The sequence below is a fragment of the Pseudorasbora parva genome, chromosome 5 (assembly GCF_024679245.1).
Source record: "Pseudorasbora parva isolate DD20220531a chromosome 5, ASM2467924v1, whole genome shotgun sequence".
Taxonomy (NCBI): domain Eukaryota; kingdom Metazoa; phylum Chordata; class Actinopteri; order Cypriniformes; family Gobionidae; genus Pseudorasbora; species Pseudorasbora parva.
Window position 1 is genome coordinate 35,581,853 of NC_090176.1, and position 25,324 is coordinate 35,607,176.

General features: G+C 38.7%; 1 protein-coding gene across 2 annotated transcripts in view; it reads right to left on the reverse strand.

Moving 5' to 3' along the window:
- Positions 1 to 2,504: 2,504 nt before the first annotated feature.
- satb2 (SATB homeobox 2) overlaps positions 2,505 to 25,324 on the reverse strand; it is a 41,104-nt gene continuing 18,284 nt past the window's right edge. The window contains exons 4-13 of one of the 2 annotated variants that reach the window (XM_067444055.1): positions 21,664 to 21,790; positions 20,586 to 20,709; positions 19,786 to 19,888; positions 18,639 to 18,680; positions 18,026 to 18,531; positions 16,298 to 16,510; positions 15,303 to 15,389; positions 14,316 to 14,468; positions 10,660 to 10,854; positions 2,505 to 5,521 (exon numbers count right to left, since the gene is read on the reverse strand). In XM_067444055.1, coding sequence (XP_067300156.1) covers positions 4,907 to 5,521; positions 10,660 to 10,854; positions 14,316 to 14,468; positions 15,303 to 15,389; positions 16,298 to 16,510; positions 18,026 to 18,531; positions 18,639 to 18,680; positions 19,786 to 19,888; positions 20,586 to 20,709; positions 21,664 to 21,790 — 2,165 coding nt within the window. In that variant the 3' untranslated portion in view covers positions 2,505 to 4,906. Of the gene's footprint in view, positions 5,522 to 10,659; positions 10,855 to 14,315; positions 14,469 to 15,302; positions 15,390 to 16,297; positions 16,511 to 17,953; positions 18,532 to 18,638; positions 18,681 to 19,785; positions 19,889 to 20,585; positions 20,710 to 21,663; positions 21,791 to 25,324 lie in introns of both variants that reach the window. The other variant, XM_067444054.1, reaches the window with a different exon arrangement.

The window sequence follows — 25,324 nt, forward strand, 5'->3', positions numbered from 1 at the left end:
TGTATGCAAATGTGCATTTCATATCCCACTATAAGCTCAAGAGAACACACAATGGAATGAATGCAAAGAAGCCTTCAGCAATCACGTTGTTAAATTCAATAAGGCGTGGAATTATTGATGCAGGAAAAGTTCTTGTTTATTGTGTTGAAATGAAAGTCAGGTTTGTTTTCAGTTGGGACAAAATGGATATTTTGAGTAATGTCTGATTCTAAGGAATTTACTTATGCAAGTGTGATTTATAGAGACACTTCAGATAGACATTGAAGCAATATGCTCGAATATTTTTCATTACTCACTAGATTGCAGTATCAAGTGGTTTATTTATTCAAATTCTCCTAAATGGATAAGCATGAAACACTACATTGTAATTTCCAGTAACATTTTTCCTATGGTTTGTTTGATTGCTTTAATGTACAAGTGAAACTGTATTTTGTTTCTTTCCACTCATTTGTCTCCACTTCTAATTCCTCTGCTAAATACAACATAGCACTGTGCATTAGTCACTGCTTTCTGTGACTGTAATGTGGACTAAGGATAAAGCAATTTGAGCTTGACTTGTAGACCACCCGGTTCGGTCAAGAGTTTGCAGGTAGAAGAAACCCACACGCAATAGTTCTATAGTTCCTTGAATGCACTTTATTTAAACAACAGCATTTGAAAAACAAAATCAAAAAACAACAAAACATTGTCATACAAACAAAGAAGCCAACTAATGCACATAAGTTAATTATCACTTAGTGATAATGACAATGCATTCGATTGACAAGGAAAGTACCAATTCAGGAGTGGCAATCCTGATTCACATTGTAGGCGTTTATGAGTACAAAACGATGAAAACAATGATGAAAATTATGAGATCGTCTAATTTTGTCATCTCCGAAGCAGAGAACTGTGCTTAGTTCAGAGGCACTGTAAGATAAACGAAAGCATTAGCAAGACGAGCAAGAGCATCCTTCCTCACAAATCCATGGGGTACTGAAAATGATTGATGCATTTCCTTCCTCTTTTGTATGTGATATTCTTGTGTACCTGTAAATTTAATACCCAAGTCATATATTATACATTGCACAAGGAAAGTCAGTTAGAAACGCTGTCCAAAACGAATTATCTAAATAATGTGTGTAAATGTTAGGAAGTGGCCTTGGAGGCCTTCAGCTTTTCCACCCAAAAACAAATGTTATTGTGGCTTTGTAGATGAACAGATACCAAACAAGCCTTTGTCTAAACCATAGCACTTCTCAGACAATCCACTCCAGGAGTCTGCTGCCTCTCAAGAAACTACCCTCTCTACAAAACATGATCACCTCCACTTAACCTCGACACCACAGCATGGGAGACAACGATTACTTTCCCGCCTGGTGAACGAGAAAATGAGGGAACAGAGAGATGGTACAGGGAACTGAAAAGACAGAATGAAAGATGTGGATAATTGGGCAGTGACCTTGACCTAGTGCTCATCAGGGACTCTTGGAATCCTCTTTGTTTTCTCTTCTGCGTCACTCTCACTCCTAATTCTGACAAAGACAGAGAGGAGGAGGTGATAGAGTAGAAGAAGTGCATGGTTGTTCGCTCCTGCTGAATGGTAAGCCACCCCCATGGTAGGTTAAACACTAGTCTAGGACACACAGACACATGCACACGCTCTCATCATTTATGAGGGTAATTTGGGAGGTGTATATGGACGGACTCATCAGAAGTGCTTGTCTCCAGCTGATCTAAGCTCAGCAGGGTGGCGGGATTTGGAGAAGATGCTCAGAGAGTAACGAAAGATGCAGTGCGGGCCTCCAAAACTGACTGATGATTGACAGGCTTAAGTAAGGTGTAGATCAAGCAGAAAATCACTACCGTGTTATTAAAGACCTTTTGCAGAACCTGCAAGTATCAAGATCTCCCAGTGAAGATGTGTATCTTGTCTTTCAATGCAACATCGAGCATTTGTTCCATTTAAAAATCAGAAGGCAAAGCATTCTGACCAATTAGAAGGGAAGATGCTTGTAATACTTAAATGTACCAAACTTGAGAAGTTTTTAATCGAGTGAAGTAAGTAAGAGACTATACTGTAAAATAAAAAATACAAAAGTCTCGATATTGATCAGTGACTGATCACATCTAAATTTTTCAGTTAGCCAAATTGAATTTCTGTGAATTGATGCAATTTAATTCACAGAAATTCAATTTGGCCAAATGAAACATTAAATGTGATCAGTCACTGGAAATTGTTCAATTGGAGACCTGAATTATTTTTTACAGTGTAGATTGTTGTCATTGAACAAGGAGAAAAATCCCATAATTATATATTTTAAGGTAGCTGCTTCCTTAAGATATTTAGGGGGATGACAGACAGGGAGGCATGTGAGGTCTATTATCACTTATGATTGACCATAACAATCTGCCAATTGCAGATCAGGGAGAACTCAAGCAGACAGCAAGAGTGAAATAAGTGAAACAAGGTGACAATGCAGATGGGTGAATTTGGCAGAAAATGGCTGGACGAATTCAATCTCTCTGGAGAGGTGAGCAGCAGAGAACCACAACACACTCTTGGACTGTCAAGGTGTCAATTGTTCCTAGGTAGGTCAATTGTTGCTAAGCACACCAGGCTCTTGTGCCACCAACACTTTAATGTGAATTATTTTCTCCCTGATCTTATTAGTGAGGCCTTACTCTGGTCTTCACTTGAATGTAAGTAAAAATTTAGCATGTGAAATCATAAGGTACAAATAGTCTACACACTGGAGAACGACTTCTCAAGGTTAAATACTTACAATATAACCCTACAGACATAAGAGTTTATCATTGTGAGTGGGATGCCATATTATATACTTTCTGATAAAAAAAAATGTTTATACCCATTTTAATGAATGTCCGGCTGGAATGCATTACTCAAGCATGTGCAGATGTGGACATTGTGCCTATATGAAAGAGTCAGGATGCTCAAAGTAATTGCAAGAACCACATCAGCATTTTGCACATTAAAGATTCTAAATAAAACATTTCCATTTGTAATAGACAAAACATGGACATAGACCACAATTATCACTTGTTTAAAACAAAAATAGTTTAAGGGTTAGCATAAGGTTAACAACAATATTTTGTCTATTATCTGTGAAAGAGCAAGTAGCAGCTGATTTTCTTTTAAAAATAAATCAGAACCCTGGATCCAAGAGTTGCCATGGTATCATGGGTGATTTGCAACAGGTGGCCATGTTGCCTCAAGTTACGCTGATCAAAGTTTCAATCAGAATGCAGAGTTCATGCTTGCTGAGTTCTGATTGGCTCAAAAGAAGGATTGTCATCTTATGCACAAAAAGATCATAGAAATCCCAACGATTCCTCTTAATTCTATTGTTTTAATATTCAACGCCTCATCTGCCAAGTGCTGTTCTCTTTGGAAAAGTACATAATGCTGATAGAATTGACAGTATATATATCACGATTCACTCAGTAACTGCTTCTAATTCTTTTCCCTCTGTTTTGGCAGTGTTTCTTTCTTTCACAATGTCTCTTATTACCAAAACATTTGCTGCAAGCCAAAAGCTGATATTTGACCATGAAAATATAACTAAAAATAACAGCAAGAACAACCATAATAACAATAACAACAATAATAATTGAGGGTGAAGATAGCAATAAATAGTGCTGTGGAGATGGGTGTGAATAAGTGTGGTCAAATCAGGACATTGTGGGCAACAGTCAGTAAAAGACGGCGGAAGAGAGAAGGACCACCACACTTCCTCACAAGCACAGTTGCTGGAAATGGTTCACTTTTCTCCACTAGGTCAGAGGCAGATGCAGTTAGACGACACCCACAACATTGTCCTTTTGTCCATAGCAGTCAGTCCATCAGCCAGTTATGTTTTATTCTCTCAGTCTTTTAAGTGTCAAGAGAGCAAAACAGGAATAAAACTTACGGTTTAAACATATCCGTATAAAGCAAACCTTCACTTACTGGACAGAAGTGACGGATAATGATGTTGTGCACAGTGTTGGGTGTGCATGGGTTGTGGGGGTAAAGGAGTGATTTCTTGAACCGTGTGGGACTGCTTGGAATGACCGTTGTGGCTGGTTGTGGGAGGGATGGCGCGGTCTTCAAAAGCGCCATTGGGCTAACTGTAGACCTTTCAGCACACCACATGTTTATAGTAGGGTTCCTGGGCTGGGCTGATGTGTACACCCAAGAGCTCATCTGTACCTCCAACCCAAACGACTGCTTTAGCAGTCAAGCACGGCCCTCCGTTGGCGAACCGCCAGAATGCCCCATCATGGAGGGGAAGATAAGGACAGCCATAGCCGCCCATTAGACTCCCTGATTGGGTAAGAGTGAAGTTGTTGGTGTCCTATAGGAGATCCATGGCTCATCTAAAGCTCTGTCCCTGCCATTTTAACCCTGTAGAGGTGAAGAGGGGGCATGGATAGTGGTATCAATACAAGAGACCCTCTGCTCTCTGTTTAGAAATTAAATCCTTGGTGATAGACTGGCCTTCCTGACATTCTTAGCATGCAAGTTTTAATGCTTGTGACATCTTGGGGTTAAGGCAGCCATCTTGAAACCTGCCTTAATTTGATGATTTACATCTAGGAAATTAAAGGTTCCCAGCCCGCCAAATGCTTTCCTTGTAGCACACTGTAGGGATAGCTTCTGTCCCATCACATCCCTGTAAGTAACTAGTGAGGTATGAGGACAGGAGTAGCTCACAACTAATTTTTCTACATCAACACTTTACATGCCTCCTTAATCAAAATGCAGATCTTGTTTGATTTGCCTTTTACAGGTCCTCAGAGGACACTGTGCCTTTGCCAGTAAATTTCTAAGCTGTCCACAACACTCTCCTCTACTACAGAATAGTTGTAAGTGCTCACTCCTTGCCTCTCCCTACCTACAATATAGTCTTTTGTGGAGGCTGTTTTATCTCTGATATTCTGCTTGATCTCGAGGACTTGAGGATGAACCACATGGGGGCAGGGAGCTGGGTCTAGCTGACCCCAGAGGCAGGCTTTTGTCTTTATTCTCATCTTGGCCAGAAGAAACAGCTGGATTTGAGACCACGTTGGCTCCTCCAGTAGGCGCACTCTCATGCCCACTATAGATCTCTTCGTGTCCATCTTCACTGGACTCTGCATCCTCTGAACTGGAGAGCAGCTCCTCGTCGCGATATTCGGACACATCTACACCGCCGCCCTCAGATCCAAGCTCCTTCAGTCGGCCATGATGCTTCACGTGATAGCGCTGGTTCTGGAAAAACTTAACGATGGTGTGTTTGGGCAGATCCAATTGGGCTGAAAGGGTGTGAATCGCTTCCTGGTCAGGGTAGAGGCCCACATCTTGGATAAAGCTCTGTAAGATGCCCAGAGCCTCCAGAGAGATCTTCGTGCGGGAGCGAGGTTTCTTGGTGACGTTGCTAACCCCTCCGTTGTTGCCTGGGTTAGCTTGAGGGTTCTCTTCGGCTCCAGAACTGGGGACAGGGTCCTCTCGAATTGGAGAGTGGTCCTTCAGCGGCTGCATGGGCTGTCTGTGAAGTGCCTAGTGAGAAAGATAAAAAAGTTTTATTAGTAAACTTATAAACAAGAGTCAGCAGTATGGAATAATTAAAAACTGCTTAAAAGTTCAAAGTGTCCTTTCAATGAATGTCTTTTGGAGTTAATGTCCTCTCTACACTTGAGTATGTGATCAACTCTGGTAAAAATCCAACCAGACTGCCCCAGGCTATGATTGTTTAACTATGTATATTGTACACATAATTCCGCAAGATTGAATATTTTGTCATTGCATTGCATCATGTTTTGAGGGCATCAATGCAACTAACAGCATCTGAGCTGACACATCAACCACATTAAATTCAACAGAGGACGAAGCTAAACAAATACTCACCAAAACCAAAATAAATTACATCAAAATAATCTGTTATGAATAAATGTGTTTTAAAAAAACATTACATTTGATGTATAGTGACAAGTTGGTTTTCATCTGTCATTTTGACAGGGATACATCCCATCCCTGTTAGCATACACTGTGACTGCTAAATTTAACACAAAAAGCAATGCAAACACCAAAACACAAACTATAAAACACACGTTTGACTTTGACACAAAATATGACATTTGAAGCATATGCTATTGTCTTGTACCAAGTGTAGCATTTTTTTTTTTTTTTTAACAGAGCCTCACTTTTAGTTTTTACAGAGGTTCTGAGACCCTCCATATGTTTCAAATGTCAATAAATCTAAAATGTTCTGCTAGTGTGGGCCCCAAGATACATAGGAAAGGGAGAAGCACATAAGGGGGATTGAGTAGAGTGCAAAACAGCGATAAAATAGGATTAGGAGTAAATAGCATATATTTAGTACCAGGAAGAAAGAGGTATCTGGTTAGCTATGATACAAGGAAAGGTGCAGTGTGTCACAGCTGAGCTATCGAAGTCTGTGGCGCTGTCCTGCTGAGTTTATGACCAGGGTGGGGTGCCCAATGCCTCCACACTGGAATGCTAAGCTATAAATCTGCGGTGCATTAAAATTAAAGGACCTACATAAAGATAATAGTCATGCGCCTCTCTCTCTCTTTCTCTCTCCAGCTCTCTCTCTCTCCCTAAATAATAACAGGGTATTTTTTAAATAATATTGAGGGCAGGCCAGACCATGAAATTGCTCCGATTTCACTTGTGGGGGCTGTTTTGGGCTGGCGCTTTACAGGAAGTGTGTAGGTTTGTTCTTTTTTCTTCTCTATTTCTCCATAATGTATTACTTTCCATGTCTCAGAGAAACAAACAGAGGCCACAAGAAAGGACAAGAAAAAGAAATTTGAAGAAGTTTGAAGATGGTGAATAATTAGATTGACCACAAGGCATAACAGCACAAAATACCCGTTAGCTTAGCTAAAGAGACCACACACACATTGACAAACCCATTCATCCTGTATATGTTTGCTTGTTGTGTATATTATTTTATGAAATTCTGGGAACAAGTTAGTTAAGTTCCTAAGACAGAGTACAATCCAAAATGCACAACACGCACAATAAATAGCAACATACATATACCATTAGTTTGGCATCCTATGGGATAATTTCAAATTCAGAGATAAAGAGTGAGACCTCTAAAACAACCTTCAGAGAGTCCTGTTCCTGTGCTCTAATGGTTGACGTTAATAAAGAGTTTTTATGCCAGGCCAGAGGAGTGACTTCATTTCAAATTCCTGCTTTAGCTATTAAGCCAACCTTCGATTTCCTCCACCATCCAATTTATTCACCTACTCATTTCTTAAACAAAGTTTTTACCACCACAGAAGTAACATTTGGACCCAGAGCCATTTTTCCCTGAATTTTTTTTTTCTTTTTTTTTTTCTGTTTACCCCAAAATTCATCTCCAAGTTGGGTAGGGTCTCTGAGTTCATTGCATTAAGAAAAAGTATCTTTTTTTCTTAAAACACAAATCAAGGCAAATTATGGTGAAGTATGAAAGAATTATAGAACATAAAAAATTCAGTTGAATCTTAATGAGGACTGGCCCTCGTGGGGACGGAGGCAGGATTAAGTGGGGCTGTGTTGCCACTTGAGACGCCATTAACAGGCAGATAAATATGTAATGATGAGAGACACTTTCCTGTTGGTTTGCTTGTGCATGACTTCACCTTCTTCAATTATCATGTGCATCATAATTTTTCTTTGCCACATTGCAATACCTCAGGAATGGGTGAGTCGTGTATGTGAGTGACTTGATATTTTTAAAGACTAAGTAGAGTTTAGGCAATCCACAAAAATAAATGAAACATGCAACAAGTAACTTAAGTACAACAATGATTAAACCTTTTTTAGCAACACAGCACACATTAAACGCTCATCCTAATATGAAAGCATTTTTATCTAAACATTTTCATCTCACAAAGTGACTTTATATTTCATAATTGTGACTATACAATGATGTACCTTTTTTCCTGTTTTTCTTTTTCACACAAAGAAAGAATCTAACACTTAGCTAATATATTCAATTAAACCAATACTATTATATTTTATAAATACATAAAATATTTAGTTAAACAATTACTGTAGGTATAAACCTGTTCATTGAGCTCTGAATAAGGCCTAATGTTTGCCAAAATGTTTGCCATGCTAAGTGTGTGTGAACATGCAAGTATGTGCATTGCTCGCTCTCCTCCAACCCCAGCACTCAATTGGGGTCCCAATCCACATGGCAGGGTCTAGGGGGCACTCCGGTGCACATCGCAGCATCCAATTTAGCAAAAACAAAGGAGAAATTATTCATAAGAAATGTCCTGCCAAATGAGCGAAGGGAGGCACTTAAGACCACGCACATGCACTGCAGAAACAGCTTGAAGACGATGTGGGATCGGGTCAGCCATCTAGAGATTGTGTTAGTGTGACTGAGTGTGTCCCTAAGGCGAGGTAAGCTGCACCCAGGGGCTCATGCGGACCCGTCCTGAGTGGTTGAAACCACATTAAAGCTACATTCACTTTAAGCTAAATTCAAATAAATATTACATATATATATATATATATATATATATATATATATATATATATATATATATATATTATAAAAAGGCAAATTTTTTGATAATATTGTAATAATAATGAATTTTTGCAATACTGTTCTTTTTAACAGGATATCCATGTACACATCAAGCCTCGTCTTATGAGACAACCCAAATCACATACCTGATTTGGTTTGACGTGTGAATGTTACAGGATTTCATGGTTTAAACCAGAGGTGGTGCTGGATCTTTATGTAACTTTATCTTAGCTCTGTTTGATTATCCTAAAAAGTTGAATAAACTGTATACATGTATGTGTTGCATGTGTGTTCATTCACTAACATGCTCATGTCTGCATAAGCAGCTGGGACGCATGTGCCGACTGTGGTGACAGGCAGGCTGGAGCCGAGGAGGCTGCTGGGATCTAAAGGGGGTCCCTCATTATAACATAAAAAAAACAGCAACATGCTCATGTATAGCACTTACATGTTGACACAACACAATATTGTCAAACCTGTCTAATTTTTAATTTCCTTTAGAAATAAAAGTGCTTGATCCTGATCAACAATGGCATAATGAAATTAGGAACATTAATATTACATCACATAAAAATATATTTATATTAAAAAGTGTATATAAATATAACACTATGAATACAAATACGACAATGCTTTAGTAAATGACCTGACTTTCCTTGTTTTTATGATAGATGTGCAAAAGTTCATGGTCAAAGTCATTGTGGAGTTCCTAAAGAAACCTGCTGTAGTAAAGTCCCTTGAGTCATTACACACAAGCATGTGTATGTGGATATATGTGTGTCTGTGTGAGTGTTCCTTCTCTTCCCGTAATTATTAATATCAGGGCTGTGGTGGCACTGTCTGTCAGGGTGTGTCCTAATGGGGCATTTCCTTCTGCGCCCAAAACACATAAATGAGTATATTTACACACATACACATGCTGCCAACAGACTGTTTATTCCACTGACATAAAAGAGAAAGCACGCAAGAGAGAAAGAAGTGTAATAAGCTAGCACAGTAACTGAGAGTAACTCTGTCTCCATTTGTTAGTACTTAATCTTAATACGGCTGCTTAACTTAAGTTAATAAATGTTAATAAACAGCAATCATTGTGAGTGAATTAACTGCAATGCTTTACAGACAGGGAGAGAAAGAAGAGCAGGTTTAAAGAAGGTGGAATGCATTGATCCAAGTGTTTGTAGATTTATGTGTTTGCGCTTTGTGTGTGCGTATATTTACATACATACCAGTATTAATGTTTTGATGTGTGTGCATACTGTGAATGTGTGTCTATGTTAATACTGGAAAAGTGTGTGTCCACCGTCTATACTATAATGACCCTGGCTGGCATAGGGGAAAGTCCATTTAATCAGTAGCGTGTTATTTGGAATTCTCTGTGTGTGTGTGTGTGTGTGTGTGTGTGTGTGTGTGTATGTGTGTGTGTGATTAAAGAGGTTGGGGTGTGCTGGGTTATTAGATGTTGGCAAGAAGGCTGCATGAATGATGCTGATATTAAACTCGAAGCCTCAAAGAAGCACGCATTCACACAATAAACACATTCATATGATCTTAAGTTTAAGAAATTATGCTTAAAAATGATGTAGAATTCAAATTCCCTCCACTTTTAACACTAAAGTCTCTTATACACCTAAGGGTCAGATTATTAATGTTTTACTTTTAATATTAATCAAGGTTTCTTGTGGAAAAAGCACCCTCTCAGAATGTAATGGCTTTTTTGGACAAAAAAGAACAGGTAATAGAGATGATGTTAAAATATTGTTTTAAATGAAACATTTTTCAACCTTACAGCACTCACACATAAGTTGCTGTTAAGCTCAGTAGAGTTTCTATGACATCATTATTCAATACAAAGTATGCAAATCCTGCTTAACACAAAAACATACTGCAAATGTCAGATTGTTAAAAATGTATTTTCTGAACCCTGAATATCTGGTTTTAACATATAAATGTGGGCGGTTGTGTTAATATATTAATCTGCCTGACATCAGAAAGTTATAGAAGATTTCGATTTCTCAAGGGACAAGGATAAGGATCAGTTAATTTCCCATAATATGACCACCCTGCAGTGCAAATGCCACATCAAACTGCTTTCTTTTGCCATAGATATGTACTGAAGCAATTCGATGTTTGAAAAACTCACCTGAGGATCAGTGGGCAAGTGTAGTACAGTGTGCAGCCGTTCGCTGTGGTGATGCCGGGACTCTTCTTCGTACACCAGATCCCTGTCCGTCTGCGGAAGGCTCAGAAACCTCCGGATTGTACACAGGTTCTCCCAAAGAGTCCTGTTCTCTGGGCTGGGACTCTCTTTCCAGCGAAGCAGCTCGCATAACCATCCCTAAAGAAAGGAAAAGGGTTCATTTCATGGTTTGTTTAGCTGAAGAATTCTTTTTCAACAATATCACTAAATAGTATCAATATGTGCCTTGTCTGCATTTGGATACCCAATAAATCCCCGCTATAGGAAATTTATCTCTTTTTTTTGTCACGTTAATATAAAGGAATGATGGGCAGAATGTCATGTGAAACCACTAACCCTTCGATCATGTTTATTTAATGACTGTAAAGTTTACTTTATAGTAAACAAGTACCACCACAAAGCATCACAAGTGCACTGAGACAGCTGAGAGTGTGTAAAAGAGAGAGTGAAATGGTGGGAGATTAGGAAGATTTGATTATCTCTGCTAGACTGGGCCAGTCTTTGACACCAGCTGTTGTGTGCAGCCAACCTCTTCCAGCACACATTGTTAATGACCTGAGCATCTCTCCCTCTCTCTCCTTCTCCCTCAGCTCCTCCTGGCCAGCTGCAGCAGATGGGCGCGTTCAGCCGTGACCCCCCCCACCCGACCCCAGACCTGTGAGACCTAACCGCATCTGTCACACACACATTCATATATATACACACCGCCAGAGCAGCACTTCGCTGACACATCTCGTATACGCAGACATGAGAAGACGGCCCTAACACATGCCTCTAGATGAGGTGGTCACACCTGCAAAGCCATGCCGCAATAACGCAGATATCCTCAGTAAAGAGAGCAGCAGAGACCAAAGCTCTCTCAGGCTATTACATGGTAAGAATTAGGCGCAGCTGGGAGTGGGATCATATTTGACTAAATCAATTATCTCTCTTTGATCTAAATGAGTCAGAGACAAACAAATGGTCCAATAGCTTTTGAAAATAAAATTCTTTATCAACACTCAGAAATGAATGGCATGCTTTTCCAGCTCGCGTTAAAGAAAATAATCATCTTTGTCCTTTGGACTCAGACAATGTGGCCGTTTACTTTTTTCCGTACCTGTCAGTGGCAAGTGAACTGAGAAAATGTATCATGCACAATCATATATACACTATATTACCAAAAGTATTGGGACACCCCTCCAAATCATTGAATTCAGGTGTTCCAATTACCTCCATGGCCAAAGCTATATAAAATCAAGCACATAGTCATGCAGATGCTTCTACAAACATTTGTGACAGAATGGGTTGCTCTCAGGAGCTCAATTCAGGTCATGATCTCAGCCCAATAGAACACCTTTGGGATGAATTAGAGACTGCGGAAAGCGGAGACTGTGAGCCAGGCCTTCTCATCCAACATCAGTGCCTGACCTCAGAATGGTCAAAAATTTCCATAAACACACTCCTAAACCTTGTGGAAAGCCTTCCCAGAAGAAGCTGTTTTAGCTGCAAAAGGTGTACCAACTCCATATTGAACCATATGGATTAAGAATGGGATGTCATTAAAGTTCATGTGCATGTAAAGACAGGCGTCCCAAAACTTTTGGCAATGCAGTGTGTGTGTGTATATATATATATATATATATATATATATATATATATATATATATATATATATATATATATATATATATGTTTGTGTGTGTGTATACATATCCACTACTGTTCAAAGGAAACCTCCCCAGGGCTGCATTTATTTGAATTAAAATCTGTAATATTGTAAAACATTATTACAATAAAAAGTTTTATTTTATTTTAAAATGTAATTTATTCATGTGATGGCAAAGCTGAATTTTCAGCAGTCATTACTTTATTCTTCAGGATCACAATATCCTACAGAAATCCTTCTAATGTGTTGATTTGCTACTCAAGAAAGATGTTGAAAACAGCTGTGCTGCTTAATATATTTTTTGCAGAAACTGTGAAATTATTATTTCTGTATTTCAAAGAAAAACAATTTTGATGCTCTTTTTATTTGCTCACCAAAGCCTCTTTTTTTATTCAGAAGTGTGCTTTGCCAAGTGTTCATTTTGGACTCTGGACAATTTTATGAAAAAGTATAAAGCTTATGAAACATACAAAAAGTAGGTTTCCGTGATGTGTTTTTCATAACTTCTACAATGACGACTATTGCACTTCTATGATGCATTCACATACTTTTAGTCACAATATTCCACATTCTTTATATAGCTATCTGGGCACAAGTGTCAATGCAAAAGGTATGAGAACAGTAATCAGATCAATCTGTGGAACACTGAATGCACGCCTGTATCACGACATAAGTCACGATGAATCATGGGACAGGAGAGAAAGCCACTGAAAGAAAGAATGAGATCCTTTGGCAGGATCTGGAATGGTAACTCAGAGATGAATAAATGGAAGGCATTTATCAGGCTATCTGTTGATTTTGATGTTTTTGTTTATCACCCACAGAGACGCGCCAGAATCAGATATAAATTCCTACACAGACGGACACCGTTACATCCCCTACACTGACTGAGGAAAGAACATGTAAGCTTACTCTTTTCAGAATAAATCTCGTTCAGAATACAAATATTTTGATGGTCCCTTTAACACATTTTGACTATAAGTAACGTTGCACCTACATGTCTACTAACTCTCATTAGAGTGTTAGTTGAGTATAAGTAGATTGGTAGGGTTAAGGTTGATTTTTTGACCTGTAAGGTTGCCAGAATAATAATCATACACTGTTTGATTATAGGCCAGAGGAGAACTGGCACCCCGACTGAGTCTGGTTTCTCCCAGGGTTTATTTTTCTCCATCATGCCCTGATGGAGTTTTGATTCCTTGCCTCTGTTGCCTTTGGCTTGGCTTGCTCAGTTGGTTATTCAAGTTATTCAACTAAATATACAAATAAAATTAATTAATTAGGTCTTATTTAGTTCTACAAACTTTAATACTGATCTGCCAACATTGTCGCTATATGATAAATTAAATTGAGCTGATAACCTCACTGTTTTCTCCAGAACGACTTTGGTCTTACAGCCAAATCAAATTCTGTTGCAATATTGTCCTGTTTAACACTGTGTAGCTGCTTTAAAACAATCGTCATTGTAAAAGTGCTATATAAAAAAAGTTGATTGATTGATGGTTAGAATAAGTTGGCATGTTCTTGCAAAGTTACTTACAGTTAGTTGAATGTGTGTTGGGGGGGCATCACAATAAAGAGTTAGCAGATTAAGCAGACAGTCTACTAAAACTCTAATGACTGCTTGTTGACATGTACTTGTTGCAGAGTTACTTATAATCAAAAGAATGTTCAAAAGAGACCATTAAAAAAGGGTTACCAAAATAGATTTAAAAAGAAAATTAAATTAACTAATTTTTTTAATAATAAAATGGTATTTAAGATGAAGTACGTAACCAACCTCACTTTTACGGTGTACACTTCTTAGATGACTCAAAAGCATTCAACGTATTACTAACAATTATCATATGAAGATACCAAGTCGATTACATTTTTTGGCATCATGCTAAATGAAAGGTTTATAAATGATAACGAGAAAATCTGGGTAAATAATTACTGAATCAGTTCTTACTTGGCTCTTGTTAGCTGCCACCTTGGCAAAAAGTGCCTGAGACACTTTTGCCCGTTTCATCTCCTGCTGGATTTCGTCATAGATGGCTGAGGTGATGTTAACTAGCGGCTCCAGTTTCAGGGGAAGGTCAGGGTTAGGACCAGAGGTCTTGGACTGTGAGGGTCCAGCGGTCAAAGTTTAAAGTAACAGAGAAGACAGATTGGTTAGATAAACATTCATAATTGCTACAGAGAGTACAATATGAGAACATTCGTTGATGATATTTCAGACCCTTGTTTGTACCTGCAATGTACTGAGATTTTAGCAGATAAATCATTAAAGCATCTATAAGTAAACTCTTTGTAGTACGTGTTTGAAGTACGGTGTATTGATTTTAGAGTGGTGGTTTTTTTTCTCATTTAATCTTTGAAGTTGCTCTGCAGGCACAGGCAAGTAATCTCACATTCCCCAGTAAAAACGATTGCAAGATAAACATATACAGACAAAATAGTAATGATAATACACAACCACATTCCCTAAGACCAAAGAATGAGAACTTTGTTCTCATATCAGAAGGATTTTTATTATCGGCATGGGTTCATTCACAATGGTCCTGAGGTTGAAAGCAGGCACATTCATATGCTTCATACAAGCATTCTAGACAGTCCACGCACCATAGACCATTTTAGACAGTCCACGCACGGTTCCAGGTCATTTAATATAAACATGCCATGACAGGAGCAAAGCCATGCTTTCCTGCATTTGTCATCTTAGACAAGAGCTTGTGAACCTGAAGTTTTAATGGGTGTGAACCCTCTAATCTCTGACAAACATTAATACAAACAGTATTCCATAGAAACAGCATATATTTGACCTTCTTTAGGAGCTTGACTTACAAAATCGGGTTTGTGTCATAACTACAACTGATCATTACTCATACAGATCATGGAGGTCTCAGATGAGGTACTCTCTGTGAGGCAATGAAGTGAATGTTGATGTAATCCTCACCGAGTTTATGATTTTGGTCTTATTCTTCCAAATAGATGCCCACGCGTCAGGGGTTAACTGTTCATCGATGCTGCGCTCCCACACTTTCTGCATTGGGAGGTATGGCGTGACGTTAGCAATAAAAAGGTGGCAATCAGATTTTAGCTAGTTTGACCCTTAGAGGGCACTGTCTTGAAAGTCAATGTGGTTGTTTTAGTGAATTATCCATATTGTTATTCTCAGTATGGCAGTATGTATTAATTTTTAAAGACAAAATATAATTTTCATCATACTAGAATAATAGACAAACACTGTGCATTAAATATGTCAAAGGAACTAAACATGTGACCTTTGTTTTCTGACTTAAGGCTGTAATACACTACAGGACTTTTGCCCAGATTTTTGCCGCAATTTGCGGTCTGGAGGGGTCGATGCAAGTTACCGAAAATCAGAGCCATTTTGCAGATTTTGGCCAGTCGGAATTTACATATTTCACAGAAAACATGTAAAAACATGTTTGATATCTTGAGTCCATTTGAATACATTGTTTTGATTTGTCATGCATCTCCTAGCAACAAGGCCCATGTTTTTGGATGAGTTGCTGCATCTTCATTTGTTTTGTATATGATGCCTAGTTTTTTTGTAAATATTTACTAAGTCTGCAAGTGTGTGATGTCTATTATTCTAAAATCTCTTTAGATTTTAAAATTTGTGTGGTGTATTCCAGCCTTTACTAAATTCAGTTCTTACATTTTTAAACCTAAGCTTTATAAAAGCCTGATACGGATAACAAAGAATACAACCAATGTAAGCCAAACAAAACAAGTAAACAGATCACATGAATTCAGACAGAAACAAAAGCAATCTCAGAGGCCTACAGATAAACAATTCAGAATCAGACACAACAAAAGCTTTCATGTATTTCTTCACCCAGTCAATCATACAAACACAGACACAACAGGGAAAGAGCAATGTGTAGGAGGCTGAACCTAGTCGAGGTTGGGAAAATGGGGTACCTGAGAGAGGCGGGGTCCCCCAGGGCTGGGGTTTGTGCTTGGGGGAAGGCTCACAGGGGGGTTCATGCTGCGTTCTCGCTCTTCCTGGTAAATGCGGTCCCTCTCGCTCTCAGGTAAGTTCAGGAAGTTCTGCATTGCTTTGAGGTTCACCAGCAAGGACTGAGAGGCTGAGCGTGGGTCTTCCTCTTTCCGCAAGATCTCTGACAGCAGGCCCTGATGTACACACATAAACACATACATAAGCACACAGGCTAATTCTTCCCCCAAACATATTCATACAGTTACTTCACCTGCACCATGTAGGTCTCAACCCACACTTTGACTGACTGTGCACTATGCTGGATGTAATTGAACATAATTTAGACCTGCAGTCAGTCATACACTGAATTCACCAGGTGTTTTCTGCTGAGAGGGTGAATGAAAAGGTTCCAAACTCTGGATACCAGAACCATCATAATCAAAGCAACTCAGATCTGAAACCTCCAACATAACTTTGACACCTTGATTATCTGCCTGCAGTTCAGTGCCAAATTAAAGGGTTAGTTCACCCAAAAATGAAATTGATGTCATTAATGACTCAACCTAATGTCGTTCCACACCCATAAGACCTCCGTTCATCTTCGGAACACGGTTTAATATATTATATATTTAGTACAAGAGCGTATGCAATTGTATGCACACTATACTGTCCATGTCCAGAAAGGTAATAAAAACATAATCAAAGTAGTCCATATGTGACATCAGTTGGTTAATTAGAATCTCTTGAAGTATCAAAAATACATTTTGGTCCAAAAATCACAAAAACTGCGACTTTATTCAGCATTGTCTTCCTTCCGGGTTTGTTTTCAATCCTCAAATAAAGATTCAACCGGTTGTGAATCAGCATATTTATTCATGATTCGGATCGCCAATGTCATGTGATTTCAGCAGTTTGACACACGATCCAAATCATGAATCAATACGCTGATTCATAAAAGTTTGAATCTTTATTTGATGATTGAAAACAGACAACGCTGAATAAAGTCGTATTTTTCATGATTTTTGAAACAAAATGTATTTTTGATGCTTCAAGATATTCTAATTAACCAACAGATGTCACATATGGACTACTTTGATGATGTTTTTATTACCTTTCTGGACATGGACAGTATAGTGTGCTGTATAGTGTGCATATGCTATCGGACTAAATATAAAATATCTTAAACTGTGTTCCAAAGATGAGGTCTTACGGGTGTGGAGCGACATTAGGGTCATTAATGGCATAAGTTTCATTTTTGGGTGAACTAACCCTTTAAGCTTTTTTAGTCTTGACTAGTACATAGTTTAGTCTGTGTATAGAGGAAGTGCTGAACCAAGTCCCCTCCCAAAAAGTTTGTAACTTTGTTGAGTTTAACTTACAGAAATATATTGGCCAAATAAAAAGTGCTTTAAAATAATTGCACGTTTCATATTTTACACAAGCAAAATCATTATGAAAACATCAATATTCAATTCATCACCCTGCTCTAATGACTGGTATGTTCTGAAGAGGTTCGTTGCTATTATACTTGGTGTATCTTGTTTTTTGTACCTTGTTTCCTCAAGTTTTGCTTTGAACTGTCTCCATCCTGCGAACAATATGTGTACTATTTCAGCATCATGCTGTCTGTACTATACCTGTGTACGGTTGAAGGCAACTCGAGCGAACACTGCCTGCGAGACACTGGCCCTTTTCAGCTCATCTCGCACCTGTTGGTAGATATCAGATGAGACTTCTGCAGCCGAGGGGTTGGACCCGGGCTCTCCAGGGCCACCGGACTTGCTAGGCCGTGGGATGGGGGGGTGATTGAGAAACTGCTGGTTAAGAGCCTGCGGGTGCTGATGCAGGAGGCGGCTGACGGCCAGCTGCTGGTTGATAAGATGGGCCATGGCTAACTGCTGTCTCACCAGCTGTGGACTGAGCTGGGGCGAGAGAAGTCCTCCGGGTCCCAAAAGAGGTTGCAAGGCAGCAGGCGGAGGTGGAGGAGGCACCTGGGCCCGTAGCGGAGGACTGTGATGGAGCTGCCCGTGAGATGATGAAACTTGCGGCTGCCCTTGTGATGGAGGCTGAGACTGGGCTGAATTCTGAGATTCTCCAGGTCCACCTTTCACAAGAGAGCTGGCGCTGTTCAACGGACCAAGCTGTGCCAGACCAGACAGGTGAGGGGGCGGACGCTGGGCTAATACACAGAAGTCAGCAAGACTGTCCCTTTCAACTGCAGAGGGATGGAAATGCGCATGAGGCTCAAGAACAAACTCTGTTTTAGTTGAAAAATCAAATACAGGACTTCACCCAAAGAAACATCAGAGTGTAGAGGCTTACCCTTGATTTCAGAGCTCTCCCGCCCTTGCCACAAATAATCCCCTAAAACAGACACAAGGAACTCATGGTAAATGACAAAAACGTTAACTCACTTACTCAATCATGCTCACAATGAAAGAACAACATTCTTTCATGAATAGAAAGTTTTACAACTTCGGCTTACAATTGTATGACTGACATGTGAGTCATCCAATGGGGTCTCGCCGCACTGGCACACACATCTGGCAATGCGGGCTGAGTGTTTAGCTCTGGGAGGCAAGGAGCAGAACTAATGGAGGGGGCTCGGTGTAACTCAACACCACTTACTCTGACAGCGTGCCGAGGATCGCTTTATTCTTTGTTGGCGCTCTCTCTCTTGCTGCACTCGGGGTTTAGCCCCCACTTTGATCTGTCCAGCTGTGTAATTATTTCACTTTTTGAAGAGGCAACAAGAGGAGGAAAATTGTCACAGGCATTTGGATGCTAAGAGGCTTAAACAGCGGAGCTGTGGGACGACTCCCTGTAGGACCTGCCACTGGGAGACCCCCTGCAGCATTTTAGGGGAAGAAACAGTGGTTTCTATTAGGCCGTGAGGAGACTTAGGTTACCCCATCCCATGAAAGAGGAGTCATTAAGAGATAATGTATAAAACGGAGCACAAAGCTCAAGACTTGTTCATGACCCTGAACACCTTACCACAAGCTAGAAACGGGACATCTCATTAAAAAGCAAAAACGCATTCCCTGAATATGCCTATTTCCCTATGTCCGAATTCATAGTATTCATAAAACAAAAGATAAAAAGTATGTGGATGACCAACTATTTGACCAAGTACCCGGATGCCAGGGGAGATTCTGAGGTGAACATCTAAAGGACACTTTACTATCCCATAAGGTCACAGGAGAAGGGTTTGGCCGTAGCATTTAAAACGATGCACCTGATGCCATAAGTCAATTGACAACATTACATTTTAATGATTACAAAGTAAGTTCTTCATCAAATGTAGTACCTACTCTGACATTATGCGATTTCAGACGCGACTATGCTTTATTTGACCAGTCTACTGTGCTGATGTCAGGTTAGCATCTTAGCCTTTCTTCCCTACTTGATTTAAGAAAGCACTGCATAAAAAATATAATTAGCTATTAGTAATTAACACAAGCCTTACCTTTAATTTTTTTGTACTTCTTGTACCAGCGACCAAACTCTTGGCATTTGGCAGTTGAGACGTTGGCATAGTAGGAACTATTCACTATCGAGGAGATCATGCTCTGGAAAAAATCCAAGAAACGAGAGAGGTCAGTAAAAAGGAAGAAATGGGAGTAACGACAGAGGATAACGGAAATATACACACATGGTCAAGATCTTAAAATTGCAATGATAAATGGCCTATAAAACACATTACTGCGGAAAGCCACCCAGGCAAGGCGAATAGCGAACACCGCGACAAGCTTCAAGCCGCAGTGACACAAGTAGAGATGAAGAGCCACACACATATGCAAACAATTGATATGAGGATCAACACCCACACAGAGTTCCACTTAAACACAGCATGCACAGATACATAAATCTCAAAGATTGCTCGCTTACTTGGAAATGAGCACAGCAAAGATCGAGGATACACACCCACACAGACACGCACGCATAATCTCTCTCTTATGGTGAAGTAATTTCTGGGTTTTAGAAATGGCCCATGAATGCAGGGAATTTGAGTAAATATTGATTTGATGAATGAAACACATGCTACATTAAGCATGTACTGACAATGTTGATTGGAACAACTGCAAGTATAGTGCAATATTGAGCCCAACATTTTCGCTTGTTATATTGCTAAGTATTATGTTACAGTATTGGCATAGTTGTACCAGCAGAATGTGTTTTACATATCATCTTTAATGCTATGCTTTATATCTCATCTTAAAGCCAAATATATGTTAGTTGGATTTGAAAAGTGAGTAGCAACTGTACCTGTGAGAGCGGACATTCTTTGGCCAGGGTGCTCTGGTTCATCTCTTTGAGCAGTTCTTTGAGGGCATTGCGTACTGTAGCGTGGTTCCACTGTTCTGATGGGAGGTCCTCCAGTTTAGCAAAGCTGTATACATAAAACATTATTACTCATCCCTCCATTACAGTAATCATCTTCAATTCCAAACTAATAAACCCTGCAGCCGGCCAGGTCAACAATAATATCTCCATGAAGACAGGGAAACAAACCTGGTTTGTACACGACTACACAATGCCTACAGTCCTCTCTTTTGGAGTCTATGTTTATTTCCTCAGCATCCAGAGGTAAACTGCAATCAGTGGGCATGAAAGGGCTCATTGAGAAGTGCAGATAAAAGTTTACCTTTGCCGATCTCCTGTTCTCATATATGCACAGAGCTTTAGAAGATTGCTCAACTGTCTATTACGGACAAAAGAAAAAGAAACCCCTACTTATCTGGACATTTGTAATAAATATTGAAAAGGAAAACTTTTGTATTTATTTCCTCAATGCCCAGATTAAAATAATAAATAGTATTAATAATAATTAATATAATAATATAAATCATTGATAATTAGTTAATAATATAATAAATTACTATATATATAACAAATCAATATTTTATTTTCCATGCAGAGAATACAATATTTATCAGATACATTATATACAAATTATGATTTAACTTAACAGCAGAATCATTGTGAGAAATTAAGCATTTTAATTAGAACGTTAACCTGATTAAATTCCACAAATAACTTTTTTAGTTGTTTGTACTGGTGATAAACCTAAAATTTGACCTATAAATATATATTTAATAATATATAATTGTATACATTTTTTATATTATTTTTATCATAATTATTATTACATTGTAACAATTCATAGTAAACATAATATATAAATAGTATAATATTATTTTTTGTTTTGTTTTATTCATTTATTTATCTTAAAATCCCCCCAAAACATAGTTATTAAGGTTTTTGATATGCAGAGGGTTCTCTGCTAAACCAAGCAACTACTGAAAAAAACGTTATTTTCTAAGAGTGCTCAGTGGTCTCGTACCTCTGTAGCTGGATGCGTAGTGTGACCATGTGGTAAACGTCCAGCAACATATCAGCAACAGTTGCCTCTGGAGCATCTGTCAGGTAATGGATGGGCAAGGGGTTCCAGCGGCCCACCTTAATGATGCCTGTGAAAAGGAAGGAGAGAGAGGGGAGGGGAGGGAGTCGATTAACCCCACTTGATCTCATTGTGCCGCAAATTTGTGTAGCATATTTCCATGACATCATCAGAAATGGCCTCATGTCAATGGCTGTAATGAAATCTCAATAAGAGAGTAAGTTAGGAGGGGCTCCACTCCACTGCGTAGGCAGCTCCAAACAAAACAGAACCAATGCTGGCACATTACATCATCACACCAGCACCCACTTACAGCAAGAATCAACATTAGAGGGCACACAAAACATGATGATTGAAAGACAGGGAACAAGTGTTTGGAAAGGGGGGATTAAGGTAGGTGGCAATTTATTGCATATGGCGAAATTTAAGTGACAAGTAAGTAGTGGGAAATGAGTCATATTTGCGAAATAATTTGCACTACCTCTGGGTTATTGCATCAAACATTTTGAAAATCATACATTTCGGAGGACTTTGTTTCCTTACTTCTAGTTTTCTGCGGTGCTTCATCTTGTGCTATAAAAGCAGACACAGCAAGGAACAATAGCACCAATGATAAGGCTTTATCTATTAAATACTTATCAGGTCAGGAAGAAGCACCTATCATACATACTGAGGGCCACACCAATAACCATGGGCACAAGGGGCGCCTGTGGAACATTTATAACCCAGGAGTATATATAGGAAGCAGGCGCTCGTCTAGCGCATCGCTGCCTCTGATAATTACGTCCACCCCCAATCCCCCCCACCCTCCATTAATGGGCCGTCATAAACACAGGTCAATGATTGTATGATTAACCCAAATTGACTGTTATAAATGCCTCTTGTTGTGCAAAGGAAGAGACGGGCATTTATGGCTGAGGAGTAATCTGTAATCGGGGTGTCACTGTGAGACAAGCCATATTTCTGAAAGATGCCATCTGATTGTTTTGTAAATACTCCAGGTAACTAAGGCCGTCCCACAATGACCTGGGTAAAGGGACGTCAATTGCTTCCCATTTTAAAGGGATAGTACATACCAATTTGAAAATTCTGTCATCATTTATTCATGTCATTGGCAACCTATATGACTTTTTATTTTTCTTCTGCTGAACACAAAAGCAGATATTTTGAAGTATGTTTCAACTACAGCTCATGAAATAATAGACCGTGGATTCAAAAAATGTTGGATCTTATTGACTGTCATTGTGTGAATTTTTTCGTGTTCCAATTAAGAAAGAAAGTCAAACTGGTCTGGAACAACAAAAGGGTAAATGAATAGATGATGAGAGAATTTTTGGGTTAACTATCCCTGTAATGGTTAATGAGAAATCTTTTGATGGGTTGAACTATTACTAGACAAAATAAAAATGACAGCTTTTTCAAAAATACTTTTTAGGGCAATAAGAATGCGTTCACCCTCATGTTTTCTTTTTTGACATAATATGCACAACAGTGCATTATCCGTTTCAATTCTACTGAAGCTGGATAGATCAGGGTGAGGATAAAACCTAAGCCGCAGTGGCATCTACTGAGGGTGCCATAATTTTTTCCAAGAACCACACTGTGCTATTAAAAATGAATTAGCTGAATCTATTATGCCCTCCGCTCTATTTATTTCCAGATGTCGCAATCATTGTCAAGATGCGCTGTACATGTAAACTGGACCCTGTGCTCACTGCATTATTAACCGTTTTCCAAACACTGCACACGTCCGTAAACACTTTTCAACACGCACTGCTCGTGTGCATGTGCAGTCCTTTGTGCGAATGTATATATTCAACACATCCGACAACAGGACGTGAACCTGACCAAAAAGCCAAGGGTGTGCCATGAATAGATATACAAAACACATCGACACACACACAAACTCACACAAAAGTATTTCCCATGGTCTTAAGAGGGACTGACTGAAGCTGTGAAAACTAAACAATGCTAATCACATTACTATCCACTAAATGAGACCCAGACAGCCCAGCTTCCCTCTCTCACTCTCCTTGTCTCTCTTTTGTATTTTTTTGTGTGTGCTTTAGGCTGTTTGTGTCATCTGAAGAGCTCCAGCTGCTCAATCACACACAGACATGCCGATGGATTGCTTACCTCCATCCAGACACTGTATTGCCATGCCCCTGCTGCCACTAAAGCCTGATTGAATGAGTTAGTTTTGGACAGAAACTGTTTTTGTAAATTAGCAAGGCCTTCATAGTTTCTCTCAGTTCAGTGTTTGTGTTTTGACTAGAGATAACAAGACATTCTGTGTGACCCGTTCCACCGTTTTCTTCCCCTATTGGCTGATTGTTTCTTATGTGGGAGTTTATCAGAATATTAGCAGGGCCATTGGGTTTGCAAAGCCTTAGACCCCTAGATTATGAAAATGGGCCAAATTAGTATGAAACATTCATTTGAATTTGGTCTTAATATCAATAGAACATTTAGAAATCCATATAACTACAACATTGTTCCTCTTAAGGAACTCATAGGCTACTGTACGATGTGCTTTAGTGTAGTAGGTTTGGTGTAAATAGACAACTATTGAGGTAGAGATATGTATAAAAGTGAATAAGCCTATATATATATATATATATATATATATATATATATATATATATATATATATATATATATATATATATATATATATATATATATATATATATATATATATATATATATATATATATATATACTTTTTGGAGGGGTAAATAAAGAAAAGTATTATGTTATTTAAAATTTGTTCAAAAAATATGGTACAAAATAAAAATCTGAAACAATGCATTTTAAAGCTAATTGAGGTAGAACTATATTTTAAAAAGGCCAGACAAGAAATGTGGTACAAAATAAAAATGTAAATAATGGATAAATAAGGCAAATTATATATGAATAACAAATATTGACAGAATATTAATATATATTTAATAACTATATTAAAAACTGATTTATCTTGCTTCTCATACAGTACTTCTCATCAACAGTGCTTGAATTCCTTCCCTATATTTCTCTTGAGAAAGTGTGACAAGCCTTATGCTTTAACAGATGTTTTTTTCAGCCATGCAAAGGTGTTTTTAACATTAAACGGTTAGCATACCAAAGACTAAAATAGCCTGTACAATTTCTTTGATATTTTCTTTTGTAAGAAAATTCTCAGGTGTGGAATTTGTGAATACTGTGATGTATGGGTGTGCAGTACTTGGCAATAATAAATCATGTAAATTACTGTAAACTGTTGACTGGTTACTGTTGGCTACTTTCATTCAATGCTACTTTAAGCATTAAAAGATTAAAGGGGGAAGGGTCTGGTTTTGTCACTTGCTTCCAGTTAGGATTGGGGCAAAGCATACCTGGGTCAGAATTTATAATGTATTATAAATTATATAGATTATTATAGAATATTATAGTTTATTTTTTGTGCTTCCAAGTATGTTGACGACCACTACATGATGGGCCGACCCTGCTGGCGACCCTTGTAACAACAGTGAACTTCTATCCTCTGAGAGCCAATCTTCTTGTCTTTGTTCTAAAGGTATTTGTGGAGATGTATTCCCCAGGCAGTGAATTAAAGAAGAGAGGC